The sequence below is a fragment of the Dasypus novemcinctus genome, chromosome 10 (genome assembly GCF_030445035.2).
Source record: "Dasypus novemcinctus isolate mDasNov1 chromosome 10, mDasNov1.1.hap2, whole genome shotgun sequence".
NCBI lineage: Eukaryota > Metazoa > Chordata > Mammalia > Cingulata > Dasypodidae > Dasypus > Dasypus novemcinctus.
In genome coordinates, this window is record NC_080682.1 from 117,930,516 (window position 1) to 117,946,304 (window position 15,789).

The 15,789-nt window shown below is 37.8% G+C and overlaps 1 protein-coding gene across 36 annotated transcripts in view; it reads right to left on the minus strand.

Moving 5' to 3' along the window:
• DLG2 (discs large MAGUK scaffold protein 2) overlaps nt 1-15,789 on the minus strand; it is a 2,400,703-nt gene that overhangs the window by 859,462 nt on the left and 1,525,452 nt on the right. Inside the window, exon 1 of one of the 36 annotated variants that reach the window (XM_058306106.1) lies at nt 1,286-1,669. The exons of 34 other annotated variants lie outside the window; for them this stretch is intronic. In XM_058306106.1, coding sequence (XP_058162089.1) covers nt 1,286-1,390 — 105 coding nt within the window. In that variant the 5' untranslated portion in view covers nt 1,391-1,669. Of the gene's footprint in view, nt 1-1,285; nt 1,670-15,789 lie in introns of those variants that run through there. One more of the 36 variants, XM_058306100.2, reaches the window with a different exon arrangement.

Genomic DNA, 15,789 nt, shown 5'->3' on the forward strand with positions numbered 1-15,789 from the left:
TCCGTAGAGGAAGAGACACTTGAGCTACCCAAGGAAGAGAATATTCTTCATGATAATGGGACGGAACTGTAGTTTGATAAAAATAGAAGCAGCAAACTATACACACCAACCTCCTCTCTGTTCAAAGCAGAATTATTATAACTTAATGAGATTTAGAAAGCTACCCACTATTACTTTTTTAAACCCCTTGCAGAAATACAGACGTTTTGTGTCTTTACCTGTCAGAATCCATTTACAGAGATCCAACCAGAAAACAGGGGTTCAATTAGAAGGACTTCAGATATGGAAACAATATTTGAAATATTTAAATGATCCCTATGTCACAGGAAAAAATATGGTGACATCTAACTTGAGTCACCAAAATAACTTGGATTTTAAAGCTTTATTCCAATATGCTCTGTTGACCGAAGTATATCTCTTACATTTCTGTGTCAGAAATGTTTTTTGCTTGAGGGGTTACAAATAAATTTTAGCAAGGATAAATATTTAAGAATATTCTCTCATTCCTAATAGATTAGCTCACTGTCTCAAGATAGATATAATTAAAAGAATCAAAGATTTCAACACATCTTCCAAGTCCTATATGCCTCCATCTTAGCCAATCAAAGTAGCTAACTTGGTTCCTCTAGTGGGATAAAGTATAAGCATAAACAATATTTCTTCAACATGAAAGCAATGACACAAACTCGCTTATTAATTCCCTTTATATGTCATACATTTCCATAAGCCATGTTTATGAATCTTCAAGTACTCTTCTAAAGCAGCTAGTCTAGTAAAGGAACAATCACACTTCTCAAGACAGGTTTTACAATGGATTAGACTTGGATAAGCAGAGAATTGAAATTTAAGATCTAACTTTTGGCTTCTTAATCTATGAATCAAACCCATGTCTAAAAGACATTCAATCCATTCTAAGTAGTTTTGGGGGAAAAACCAACCAGGAAATACACATTACAGGCTATTTCAAATATTAAGAAGAATATCAATCTTGTGCCTTTTCTCTAGTACATATCATTATTAGAAATCACTATCTTTAGTGGGATGAATTTGTTTGGGCTGCTTTTTACTCTTTTTTTCCCTGATCTATATTTTGGCCATATTAAGATGTCAAATTTCATACAGGGGAAAACAGGAATATGTTTAGCTGAAACAAGAACTACAGAGAAGATGCTATGTTTTTAAACACATAGAAGACATGCCGTTTCCTCTATAGATATAAAAGGGGGAAAATATGGGGTGGGGGGAGGAAAAAAATCCCTAGGAAAATAAAGAAAAATTTCCTTACCGGAATGAAAGCATGTTGCATGGCTTGTTCACATTGTTTTAGGGAAGCAATAGTATCCCACAAAAGCTGATAATTCTCAGCCCGTGAAGCACTTGGCCGTTGCATAGCGAAAGCTGGTAACACTCAAACTGAGCTCAAAGAACCCGGTTGAAGGAAAAAAAAAGAAAGAAAGAAAAAAAAAACCCTGCAGATCTGTTACATAAACTTCTTAATTAGATCTGCTATACAAACTGCTATCTTAAGACTGAAAAAAAAAAGTTAATCAGAACATTTCTTTTGGGGGATAACTGGGCATGACTTGAACAGAGACAGATGTTTTCATTGGGAAGGATTTTCGTTCCCACACTTGTGAAAAGCAATTCCTTCAGTGTTTCCCGTCTTCACACTGGTCTGGCGAAACTGTACATACCATAAGTGTGGAGGGGAAGAAGTAGGAGGAAGAGCGATGCAAAAAATATTTCTACCAAAAGATTTGGGTTGCAGTCCATGGAGAATTTGAGTAGCTAGTGAAAAGTAATAAAACTGAAGGGAATGGGTTACATTCACAAACGCATGCACACACATATATACATACACATGTACACATCGATACATCCACAGGTGTCTACACCTGTATGCTGTATGAGATATACAACTCACGTACACACATGTGTACTTACAGTGTCATTTAATATGTGCAAATCTCCTCTCACTTTAGTTAAGATTAGATCTGGAGTTAGAACTATACTTTACTTACTGAGTATTACAGCTTATTAAACTAAAAGCTTTGTTTATTTGGGCTTATCTCTAAAATCTAGCCAGAACAGTCAGCTGTTTATCTTAAAGCCAGAAGAGTCAGCTGTTTATCTTAAAAATTAAGAGGAATTAGGGGACTTTTGTGTTGCTTTATGTTTGGAGAAGTGTCATATTTATTTCTTGTTCTAGATTTAATTTCTTCAGCTAATACAAGGAGATCATGCCTTTAAATATTCTTGGGTCTTGAGGGTGTGTTGCAGAGATCTGGAACAGGTTAATTCCAAAGACTTATGCTTGTGTTCTTTAAAGACAGAAAGGCTAATATAAGCAACAAAATATGAATAACAGAATTTAGGGACAGATGTTGAGCATTCCGTCAACTAAGACAGGAGTCCAGAGAGCAAGGGGAGGCTTCAGCAGCCCCTCCAATCTCAGTGGCACCGCTGAGGTTGGGGGTGAAGAATCTTGAAAAAAAGGGCTGAGAATTCCGAACTTCCAAAATAATCCATACTAGTTTCACAGCCAACAATGGAGATACTTATTCCAGCATTCTCAAGAGGTAAGGGGCAAAATGAGGGCAAGAGCATTAACAGAGAAACTGCATTTAATTGACCCAGGAATTCCACAACTGGACAAAACAAGGTACAAAGTGTAGGAAAGAGTTTAATAACATGAATGAAGGGTTTTGCTAATTATTCTGGGGAGAGCTGCATGATTTGGGTTACCTAGTTTTTCTGCCTTTGTACCCTGGCGAGGTTGGAAATCTGTTAATTCACACTCATGACCTTGTGATGTAGAAATCCCAAAGGCTGATACTAGCAAAGTATTTGCTCTTATCTCAACTACTTCTCAATTTTGAACTGAAGGGATTGGAAGTTAAATTCATCTTTTAAGATTCCTATCTGGGCTAATTTGTAGGAAGATTGTTTTCCTTAATATTTCATGAGCACACACCATAAGGCTTTTGCCATTAGACAGTTTGTTTTTCACTAGCAGTTCAACCCAACCTTCTCCTTTTCTCTCACTCATGGTGTTCTTTTGTTCAGCTCACACCCACGGCCCTCCTCTGCCTTCATCCCTGCCCTTACACTCTCCATCTGCCCCAGCCACATGCTTCTTTCTCATGTGCTGTCGACCAGCCAGCCCTCGATTTCCAGAAAATATTCCTTCACGAGTGAATGTTCTGTATTTCTCAACAAATAACAGTGAAAAAAAATTTGTCCAGGGTATCCCAGACTAACCATTCTGGGTCCCTTGAGCAAACGTTCACCACTTTGCCATTATCCCAGATTCCAACCTACTAGTCTTTTGTCATGCCTGCAACTTTTACCTCTTGTTCATTGCTTTAAAAACTGGAAAGGAAGAGAAAGGTACAAGTTGGGAAAGTGGGGGTCATTGGTGGTTGGTGTGATAGGAATATAACATCAAGTAAAAATCTGAAAACCAATGACTGCCCAGCTTAATATTCAGATATAGACTGGAGTTGAGGCTATTCTTAAATAAATACTCAGTAGCAGTAGTACACTATTCCAAATGCTAACCAACCTTAGCTTTAACCAGCCTTAGAGACTTGATGGGCATAAATACAATGAAACTCTCTTAAACCTCTGAGAGTGATAAAGCCCATATATTTATTTGCCACTCTTTATAATAGGCACATTGATACAGTTTTAGAGGCTTTAGGTGTCTCAATCAATTAATAGTAATCAATTATTTAATTACTTAATTACATAGTTTTTATTAATAATGTCATGTTTTACACTTATTCCAAATTATTTTTATAAGTTCTAATACCTGTTATCTTTGGAATTCAGATGGGATCCATCATGAATCTTACCTGATAAAATATTTGACTTATTTCAATTTGGTTCAGTTTAGTATCTATTGAGCTCTGCTATTCCAAGCACTGTGCCAGAAACTGGGAATACAAGGCTAAATACAAAACAATTCCAATCCTCTATTTGTCTTCAATTGCTACTAAACATTCATCTGCCTCTGCCCTTGGGCACAATGCTTGATATGTAATGGGCATCATATTTTCTGTTAAACACTCAGCTTCTGGGGCATATGCCTTTGATATCTAAACATATTGCCATACTTTAACTTTGATTGCAGGCCTCAGAATGTCAAGAAGTTCTTTTCATATGTTGGTATTGCCATGCACAGACAGGTCTCCATTTCCATTTGAATGCTTCCTGCTGATGATTGGTTTAAATGCAACTTCATAGCATTGCCACTTCCAGTCAAGCTGGAGTAACAGGGATTATTTACACTCCTGCCTGAAGCAAACAAAAAACTGGACAAAATAAATGAAAGAACGGATTTCAAGAAATGGAAAATCCCAATAGTAAAGAACAGTGAAATCTGACTGAGAGGAAACAAACAAGAGACGTCCTATGATTGCCCCATCTACAGCCCTGAGAATATACAGGCCACACTGCAGGGAGGTGGGATCCTGGCAGAGGCCAGTGGACTCACTGAGCTGAGGAGATGGAGACCGCTGTTTGGAGAGATCAAGTCATCAAGGAGAAACAGAGAAACCAACAATGATAGCTGGAAATTTCAATACCCTTCTCTCAATAATTGACAGGACAAGTAGATGGAGAATGAGTAAGGAGACAGAAGACTTGAACAAATCCATCCATCAGTTTGAGGTAATTGATACTCCACCCCACAACACAGAATACGTATATCCCTTTCAGGTGACATGGAATATTTATCAAGATAGAACATATTTTGAACTATAAATCGAACTTCAATATAAATTAAATGTAAGTATGCCAAATGTAAGATATGGATTGAAGTTAGTAATATTTTGATGATGTTCTTTCATAGTCTGTAACAAATATTTCGTAACAATTCAAGGTGTTGGTGGTGGGGTGATAAATGGGAGCCTTACATGATGATATACATGTTTGTTTTGTAAGTTCACAACTTACAAATATGTACTTGTTTATTTATGTGCAAGTATGAATAACATACTTCAATGAGATTTTATTTAAAAAATTAAATGAATTCAGATCACAGGAAGTATATTATCTAATCACAATGAAATTAAATTAAAAATCAATGACAGAACAATCTCTGAAAAGTACTCCCAAATATTTGGAAATGAAATAATATACTTTAAAATAACCCATGGATCAAAGAAGAAAGCAAAAGGAAATTAGAATGCATTTTGAATTAAATGAAAATATAAACACAACATATCAGAGATTTTTGGATGCCCCTAAAGTACTAGCTAAGGGGAAGTATATAGCACTGAACACCTATATTTGAAAAGAAGAAAGGACTCAATTCACACTAAGCTTCCTCCATACTAAGCAACTACAACAAACAAACAAACAAAAAATTAGTAAAGTAAGCAGATGAAAGGAAATAATAAAAATAAAAACAGAGAACATAATATAGAAAATCAATAAAACCAAAAGCTGGGTCATAAAGAATATCAATAAAATTGAAGTCTCCAGCAAGACTGATCACAATAAAAGAAAGTCACAAATTACCAAACTCAGGAATGAGAGCAGTGACATCACTACAGATTCTACCTTGTAAACATAAATGCCAAAAATTTGACATATTAGGTATAATGGAAAAATTCTTACCAAGCTCATTCAAGACAAAAAATAAGTAACCTAAATAGGTATAGCATATGTTCATTAAAGATATTGAATTTTTAATTAAAATTCTTCCCATCAAGACTAAACCTTCCCACCAAGTGAAACCTAGATGGATTTATTAGTGAACTCTACCAAATATTTAAGGAAGAAATCATAACTATGCAAACTATTTCAGAAAGCTGAAGAGGAGAGAATACTTTCCAATTCATTATTTGAAGCCAGCATTACACTAAATGCAAACCAGAAAAAAATATTACAAGAAAAACAGCAATATGCCCCAAAATAAATATTGGAATAGAAGAAATAAAAATGTCTTTATTTACAGATGACATAACTGTCTATGTAGAAAATCTGATAAAATTTGCAAACATCTACTAGAACTAATAAGTGAGTTTAGCAAGATTCTAGGATACAAGGTCAATATAAAAAAAATCAACTGTATTTTTATATATTTGTAACAAAAAAAATGGAAATTGAAATTTTAAAAATTAATACCATTTACAAAAAGATAAAAATATGGAATACTTCAGGATAAACTTAACGAAAACATGTGCAAGGCCTGTACACTGAAAACTATAAAACATTCCTAAGAGAAATTAAAGAAGACATATAATTGGAATGATATACCAAGTTCCAGGGTAAGAAGACTCAACATTGTTAAGATGTCAAGCTCTGAAAATTGATCTGTCAATCAATGCAATCCCAATCACAAACCCAGCATGCCTGGTTTTTTCAAAGAAACTGAGGGGCTGATTCTAAAATTCATATGAAAATTCAAAGTACTTAGAATATTCAAAATAACTTTGAAAATTAAAAATAGAATTGGAGGAAAAACTATCTGAATTCAAGACTTATTATAAAGTTAAGGTAATCAAAACAGTGTGGCACTGGCATAAATATATAAGTACATCAATGGAACAGAAGAGACAGTTCAGAAATAGAACACACATACATAAACTGATTTTCAACTAAGGTACAGGGGCAATTCAATGGAGTAATGATAATCTTTTTAACAAGTGGTGTTGGAAAAATTGGATATCCATATGAAAATTAACAAACTTAATTTATGACTCACACCATAGATTAACTCAGAAAGGATTATAGACTATATGGAAAATTTCAAACTATAAAACTTCTAAAACAAACCATAAGAGAAAATCTCTGTGACCTTCTGACAGATATAACACCAATAGCACAATCCATAAAAGAACAAATTGATGAACCAGATATCAAAATTAAAAATGTATTTTCTTTGAAAAACACTGTTAGGAGAATTATAAGTCAAGCATAGAATGGAAAAAAAAATTGCAAATCATATATCTTATAAGGATCTTGATTCCAAATCACATAAAGAATTCTTAAAACTCAGTAATAAGAAAACAGACATCCAATACAAAATGGGAAAAAGATTTAACATGGCATTTCACCAATGAAGATACCCAAGGATCAAATAAGCAAGTGAAAATATGATTAACATTATGAATTATTAGATAAATGAAAACTATAACCAAAATGAGATATCACCACATACTTATTAGAATGGCTAATATAAAAATGACTGACCATACCAAGTGTTGGCAAGGAAGAAGAAGAATTGGAACTCTCATACCCTGATGGTTGGAATTTAAAATGGTACAACTTCTTTGGAAAATAGTTTAGAAGTTTCTTAAAAAGTTAAATATATGCCTACCATGTGATTTAGCTATTTCACTCTTATGTGGCTATCCAAGAGAAATGAAAGTTTATGTTCTTTCAAAGACTTGAACAAAAATATTTATAGCAGCTATATAGCCCCAAACTTAAAAAAAAAAAAAATCAGTAGATGAATAGATTAAAATTGTGATCTACTCATACAATGGAATTCAGCAATAAAAAAGAATAAGCTATTGATGTCTGCAACAATATGAAGGAATCTCAAAACAATCATGCTGAGTGGAAGAAGACAGACAACAAAAGAAAAGAGTACATACTGTAAGATTCCATTTATATGAAATTCTAGAAACGAAACATGTATAATGACAGAAAGGAGAAAAGCAGTTGTCTGGGGATGGGGTGGTTGGGCAGAGATAGATGGGATGGAGAAATTACAAGGGGCAGGAGTAAGTTTGGGGGGAGCAATGGATATGTTCATTATCTTCAATATGGTGATAGCTCCATACATCAAAAGTTATTGGGGAGAAGTGGATTTGGCTCAACTGATAGAGCATCTGCCTACCACATGGGAGGTCCAGGGTTCAAACCCAGGGCCTTCTGACCTGTGTGGTGAAGCTGGCCCATGCACAGTGCTGATGCGCACAAGGAATGCGGTGCCACACAGGGGTGTCCCCCACATAGGCGAGCCCCATGTACAGAGTGTGCCCCATAAGGAGAGCCACCCCATGCGAAAAAAGTGCAGCCTGCCCAGGAGTGGCGCCGCACACACATGGAAAGCTGACGCAGCAAGATGACACAACAAAAAGAAACAGATTCCCAGTGCTGCTGACAAGAATGCAAGCAGACACAGAAGAACACACAGTGAATGGACACAGAGAGTAGCCAATGGGGGGGGGGGGGAAGGGGAGAGAAATAAATAAAAATAAATAAACAAATCATTAAAAAAAAACCCAACATTGTAGTAGGCAGAATGCCAAAACAAACAAACAAACAAACAAAAAGTTATTGGGGAGCAGATGTAGCTCGAGTGATTAAGCACATGCTTCATATGCATGAAGTCCCAGGTTTGATACCCAGTGCCTCCTAAAAACAAAACAAGGGACAAAATGAACTCTCACTGGGGTGTGGGTGTGGCTCAGTGGTTAAGCCTGATTCTTATGTACAAGGTCCTGGGTTCAATCTCTGGTACCTCCTTAATAAATAAATAAATAAACAAATAAATCTTATCAACTTACACATCTTAAATATGTGAAATTTAATTGTTACTTATTATACGTCATTGAAGCTATTTTTAAAATGTAGGTCTCCTGTAGCTCAGTTGTATCCTAAGTGACAAGCTCTGTCATCCTTTAATGTCATAATCTTATAATTCTATCCATCTCCCTGGTGAGGTCAGGGGTGGAGTACTAGAAAGCACTGACCTTCTAGTGGGAAGAAAAGTAACAGACATGGATAAGTTCAACCAAGGGAAAGGGCCACGATTCCAAAACCCAGGAGCCTTATTCCTACTTCTTACTTTAGCCCTAATTAGCCGTTAGACTTTGGTTCAGCCAATTTGCTTTGACAAGCCTCGATTCCTCATCTATAAAATGAAGAGTTTAGGCTCAACCATCTCTCACGTGTCTTTCAGAGCTATAATGCAATGGTCTATGGATTATACTTCAATCCTAACAAATCCATTTTGCATCTCAACCAAGCATGGCTCTAAATTTGGCAAAGTTAGCCTATGTAATTTTGAATTATGAACTATGTCTTACACACTGGTAATTTCTCTCCAGTAAACAGTAAACAGTAAACTCTCTGAGAAAAAGTTTATCTTAAAATTTGTAGTTTCCCCATAGTATTTAAAGTTCATAGCATACATAATTGTAATAATGACATCATACTTGGTATTAAGATGATAACAATAAAAAATAAACCATCTTGCTGCTAAATAAGTACTTTCCCTTGCAACACCTCCCTCACCCCCATGAAGGAATTATTCCAAATTTACAGATAGATAAATAGGCTCATGGAGACCAATACAACTTGCTTCACCACTTACTGTGTGGTCCTTGGGGAAGTTATTTGGTTTCTTTGTGCCTCAGTTTCTTATCTATGAAATGGAAATAATTATAGTACTTATAGTATTTTTAAGGATTAAGTGAGTAAATATTGTAAAACTTTGTAGAGCAGAGCTTGGCACATAGTAAGCACTGTATTAGTGCAGAATTAATTTATTTTTAATGTAATTTAATTAATAAATAAGCATTAAGTACTAGAAGTAGGATTACCTTCAGGCTTTGGCTCTAAGTCCAATATCCACTTGACCAGGTGATCAGTACATTCACTTTTCCTGACTACCACCACACCCCAGTTTAAGTATGGATCCTCTTTGTGTTCTCTCCTCGGACCTGGTTTGATTCCTTCATAGTTCTCATCCCTACTTGGAATATATTTATGTTTTAATTTATATTTACTGAACAGCAAGCACATAGAGCAGAAGTCAGTGTTTAGTCAGTGCCAGCCCTGCACCAGGGATACCAAAGACTCAACATTTGCATATCATTATTGTCAAAGGGGCCTAAAAGAGCTAAAAGCTAATTAGGAATTAGAAAACATGGTATATGCTTCTGTATTTACAAAGATCTACAGTGAACTTGACCATGGCAAGACTCACACGACTATGCTGGGATAAAAGGACAAATGTATGCAGGAGTTTTCCAGGGGCAGGCTACAGCCGGGGTGCATCCAAGTTCATGCAGTATAGAGCAGTGCTACCCGTTCCATCAGCCTGGCGGTCAGCGGCACTTCAAGCACACTTAGGAGAGGCAAGTCATTGGGTTAGATGCTTCACAGAGTCTTTGGACTTACAAGCCCAGGACTAGAAGGGAGAGAAAGCAAAGAGATCCCACAGAAGCTGACTGAAGCAGGCTGACACCAGTCTTGTTTGAACACTGTTCTATTAAACACTTCACAGCATTTTCAGCCTCAAGCCAGGATTAAAGCCAGGGCTAACCCCAAGACAACTATGAGGCAGGTGAAGTCTCGTCATCATCTTCTCCCCCTCCAGCAGCCCCCAGCCCTTCTCCCCGGGACTCTCCTGACATAAAGAAAGCTTTCTCATGGACTCAATTATTGGGCAGTGTTAATAATTTGATGTCTCTTGCCCCACTTGCTTTATCAACTCTTTTTTGGAGGCAGGCATCAATTGTATCCATCCGCTTATCCCCAGTCCCTAGCACATAACAGGGGACAGGAGAAGTTTGTTAAATGAATGAATATGAAAAGTGCTATACTTGATGTTGAGAACAACAGGGTTTCCTTACATTTGCATTTTTTCTTGGCAAAGTACTTTCACAATTAGGAGTTCTCTTTTCTTTTACATTTACCCTTGCCCTATTCACACAGTATGGCACAGACTCTCATTTTCATTCCTGGCTCAGATTTCTATTCTGAACCGGATATCCCGCTACCTGCTAGTCATCTCCACTCAGATACTTCACAGACATCTCAGACTTAACATCTCCAAAATCTGAACTCTGATTCTCCTGCCTCTCCCTCAGATCTGCCTCTCCTTCGTTTTCCCACCCAGTACATGCCAGCTCCTTCCATTCCGTTGCTCAAGAAGGAAACCTGGGAGCTACTCAGTGCTCCCCCCATATCCACTGCATTGCGGCTCTCCAGACACTGCATAATCTGGCCCTGACTGTAATCAGCCTCATCTTGTGCCATCTCCCTACCTTCTGTGCCCCAGTCTCCCAAACCTACTTCCATTTATAGGAGATGGCAAAGTCTACTGTCTGGTCGATTTCTATGCAAATGCTTTTTCTTCTACCTCAAATCTTCTCTGACCTCTTCTTCAGATTTCACTCCCACTTATCCTTTCCTTTATATCCCAGCTGCATTGTGTATTGCAGTTGGCTCTTAGCATCCCTCTTCTTCTACTCACTAGATACCAATAGCATCCCTTGCCCTTGCCCAGTTGCAACAATCAAATAAGTCTCCAGGCCTTGCCAGATGTCACCCCTAGTTGAGAACTGTTGCCCTAGACCTTGGTCACGACCATCCTATTATCACTTTTCATGGCACCTAGTTTGCAAGTCTTTTTATTTTTGATGATTTTTGTGTGAGGTTTAGATTACTATTGGATTCCCAAATGTACTATCCCATTTGGATAGAATCTAGTTATTTTGTTCAGCTTTGTGTCGCCTGTGAATACACAGTACCTAAATGTAAATGTGAAGATGTATCAATGGATGACTGGATTTCCAAAACTCCTATGCAGGAGACATAGCCACAGTCAGCACTTCCATTTTTAAACCGAGGTAACAGATGCACCGAGTGGTTACACAACAGGCCCCCGAATCACACTGTCATTAAATGGAAGGTGGAAGACTTGAGCCTAGGTTTTACCACTCTCCATTCCTTCCTTCTTGCCAGCATGTATCATTTTACTGCCATGACCATTTCCACCTCCTCAGTTTGCTTTACCTCTGTCCCTTCCATGTTCTCTACCGCAATATGTCCTTGTTGTCTAGGCAACAGTAAGCTCCACCGAGCTCCACCTCCAGGGCTGAGGTGCTCAGGGCCGCACGGTGGCTTCCAATGGTGCTTCACGTTTATGCTTTTAAAAACTCACAGCATATTAAATACGAGAGAGAGGTGGTTAGAGCGTCTCATCTTGTAATAGGAATACAAGAAGGAAAAAATCAGTAACTCTACTGAGTGAATTTGCTTTTACGGTACTCTCAGCGTTTGGACTACTCTAGTAAACAGTCTGGGGCAAAAAGAAATAGCACCACAGGTTAAGAGACTCTGATCTAACGAAAGCATTGCAGAATTGTTAACTAGGACATGAAAAAGCGCCTAAGGATGCCTGATTAAAGTTATCTTTTACTTCATCCTGCCTAAGTATGACCAAGGAGAAAAATCTCAAATAGAAAGTGAATTTTCTTAAACTGCACTTTCAGTAATCTTAATGCACTTCGATGTTCAAAGTATTTGAAAGGCAAGATCTATACAGCAGAGTTACTTAAATTCTTTTTTCAGAGAAGCCATTTTTTAATTGCCTAAGTGTCATGATGGCCATCAAAAAGGTGGCTGAGTGAGGGCAAGGTATATTGAGATGAGAGGTGATATGACAAAGAGGTATCCTGGGACCACAGAGAGGAGCTGTGGTGGTGTCTTTGGGACTGACTAGTGCTTGAGGTTCAAATCCCCTTCCTGGCAGCAAAGGGCTAGGGTTGAAATTCTCCTCTGCAAAGGAGAAGGCAGAGAGGGTGGTTATACAACTTTTTTACTTTTTTTTTTAAAGGTTTATTTTATTTATCGCTCCCTTCCCTTCCCCGCATTGTCTGCTCCGTCCATTCATTGTGTGTTTTTCTGGGTCTCCTGCTGCACTGGGACTGTGTCTCTTTTTTGTTACATCATCTTGCTGCGCCAGCTCTCCATGTATGCGGCGCCATTCCTGGGCAGTCTGCGCTTTTTTCAGTGAGGGCAGCTCTCCTTGTAGGGAGCACTCCTTGTGCGTGGGACACCCCTACACAGGGTTGCCCCTGCGTGGCACAGCACTCCTTGCGCCTGGCAGCACTGCACGTGGGTCAGCTCACCACACGGGTCAGGAGGCCCTGGGGATTGAACCCTGGACCCTCCATACGGTAGGTGGGCGCTCTATCAGTTGAGCCATGTCCACTTCCCAGTTTACTTTCTTTTTAACTGCATCACCTGAACAGTTTACTCTATACTAGGCCTCAGTTTCTCCATGTGTAACATGGGTTTGCTGAAGAAATTTACATCATATGGTTGTTGTGAGGATTAAATGATTTAATTAACATGTCCAGCATAAAACAACCAATTAATTATCAGCTAGTACCTTTTTTTCTTTACTCATAGCATCTCCTATCTATGTAATCCTAAACTCTGTCTATGTCAGATGTTTATCACATCACTGGTTCATAAGCATCTCCAGGGCCTGATCTCCATTGCCTTTTCAGCTTCATGTAAGTATCTCATTGGATTATTACAACAATCCTGTAAGGCTGGGATGGTTTCATCCATTTTACAAGCAGAAAACTGAGACCCAGACGGGCTGGGATATGCCTACAGTTATGCAGCTAAATGGCAGCAGGACCAGGACTAATGCTTGGTCTTCTTAGGAATACTTTTCTGCCTTCATACCATAGAACTTTCACAGGATCAGTTCTCAACTCATTAAGATACCAAATGGCCCTAGATTGAAGTGCCCTGGGAGTTTGTCCTCCCTTTTTTTTCCCTCTAATCAATAGTCTTCACTGGGTAGAAGCTACCTGCTTTGGTCAATGTTTATGTAAGTCTCTCTCTTTCTTACGTTTTCTCTCTCTGTATTTTGTTCTCTCCCACCCTTTCTTTCTTCCTCTCTTTCTCTCTGTCTCACTCTCTCTTGTTCTCTCTCCACACACACACTCAGAAATATGTTATTGGTCTATTTCACATGGAAGGAAAGGACAGGATTAACAACAACTTTGAGGTTTCCAATTTATGCAGTGTGACAATTGGGATCACAGGAGAGCCAATGAAAGAAAAGCCTGGGTAACGGGTAGGCATGGGACATGCATTAGATGAAAAAGCAAAGGAATGGAGTTTGAATTAAAATATATATATATATATATTATGGAGAGGAGAGTGAGACAGTACTTCACACTAGTAAAGATTGTAGGCTGTGGACAGTAACAATGAATGAAAAGTCTTGCTGGAGAAGATGAATGGGTCTGAGTCCCTTTTCCATTAATTATTTACTGTGTGGATTTAGGAAAATTAGTTAGGCTCACCAAGCATCAGTTTCCTTCCTTGTAAACTGTGGATAATAATAATTATAATAATACTAATCTCTGAGAATTGAATGAAATACTTATATTTAACATTTCCTGGAAAACAAGAGAGTGCTAAAATAAGAAATAAATGCTAGCTAGCATCAGTATACTATCATTTTCATTAATATTATGAATGCTATCAGGAAGGCGCTAAGCATAGAAGACTTCCAAAGTAAGGGTGATACATTTCTACTTGATACTTAAGGCAACAAAAAGCAAGTATTATTGAAAAGATACTTTGAATTGTTACACCACCAGAGAAGTAAGGACTGTAGGTGCAGCGAGCTCAGGTTGGATTCGTTTGCAAGAATAAGATAGAATAAGAGAAAAATGCACGGCTCAGAGTCATCAAAAGCAGTGATTCCCAGTGACCACGAGACCCAGGCCTATTCACCCAAAAGAAATTGTATGTAGAATGATAACCTATCAATAGAAAAGAAAACTCAAATTAAACTAACTAAACCTCTTGAAAATGTACTCTGAAATCAATAAAACAGTGATACGTAAACTCTTCCAAAGTCAAAAGATTAACACCATAATCACGGGTAATGGTTTCTGCCAAAACAAGCCTTGCAACATTGGTTCCACTGAACTACTTTGGTGTGATTAAAAGTCAGTTAACTGGGAATTGACCGTTGCTCAATCAGTTAGGCTCCCGTCTACCACATGGGAGGCCCTGGGTTCGCATCCCGGGGCTTCCTCGTAGAGACAGGCTCGCCCACATGCCACAGACAGCCGCTGGCCCACAAGCGCTGAAGAGTGCCAACCAGTCCGCAAGCACCGTGAGGTGACTCAGCAAGGTGACACAACAAAAAAAAGGGAAACAAGTAAAAACACAGAAGAGTGCACAGCGAATGGACACAGAGAGCAAAACACAACAAGCAAGCTGCAAGGGGGTGGGGAGCAAATAAAAATTAAAAAGTACAGACACACAGAAGAATACACAGTGAATGGACACAGAGAGCAGACAGCAAGCAAAAAGCCACAAGGGGGGGGGAGTGAAAAAAAGCCAGTTAACATAGAGTCTAAGGTGAGTGCCTTTTAAAGTACATCTTGTTGGACGGTGCTTTTTTCCTAATCTATATGGTCAATTTGTGTATTTTGATTGAGGGGCTTAATCTCTTAACATTCCATGTTGATACTGATAAGACAGGGCTTATTTTGGCCATTTTGACCTTTGTTTTTTCTGTGTCAAATCATTTTTATCTTTCTTTTCCAAACATTACTAGTGGCTGAAGTTTTTGTGATATTCAGTTTTATAATGCAAAACAAATATTACTCATGCACTGAAAACTGTGTTGTGGGCTTTACAGTTCTTTTTGGATCCGCAGTCTCTCTCCATAAAAAAATCAAAAAGCCAGGTCTTTATTCATGTCATCTGCTTTTGGATGTCCTTTTACTCAGCAATAATCTCACTTAAAAAAACATGTCAGTGAACACTAATTTAACAGAAACTGTCACCTTTCCTTTTATAATAGAAGGAAAGCTGCTGTGATGAAGAATCTCTAATCATTATATCTAATTAAAAAGTTAATCCTTAGGTTTTTCATTTTTAAGTTCTTTCAAATATAACAAAAGACTTTTTCTTTCAAAACTGGGAGACAAAAGCATAGTCATTAGGTAAGATTATTTCTGAGGTAAAGCCACAAATTTGGAATTGGAGAAT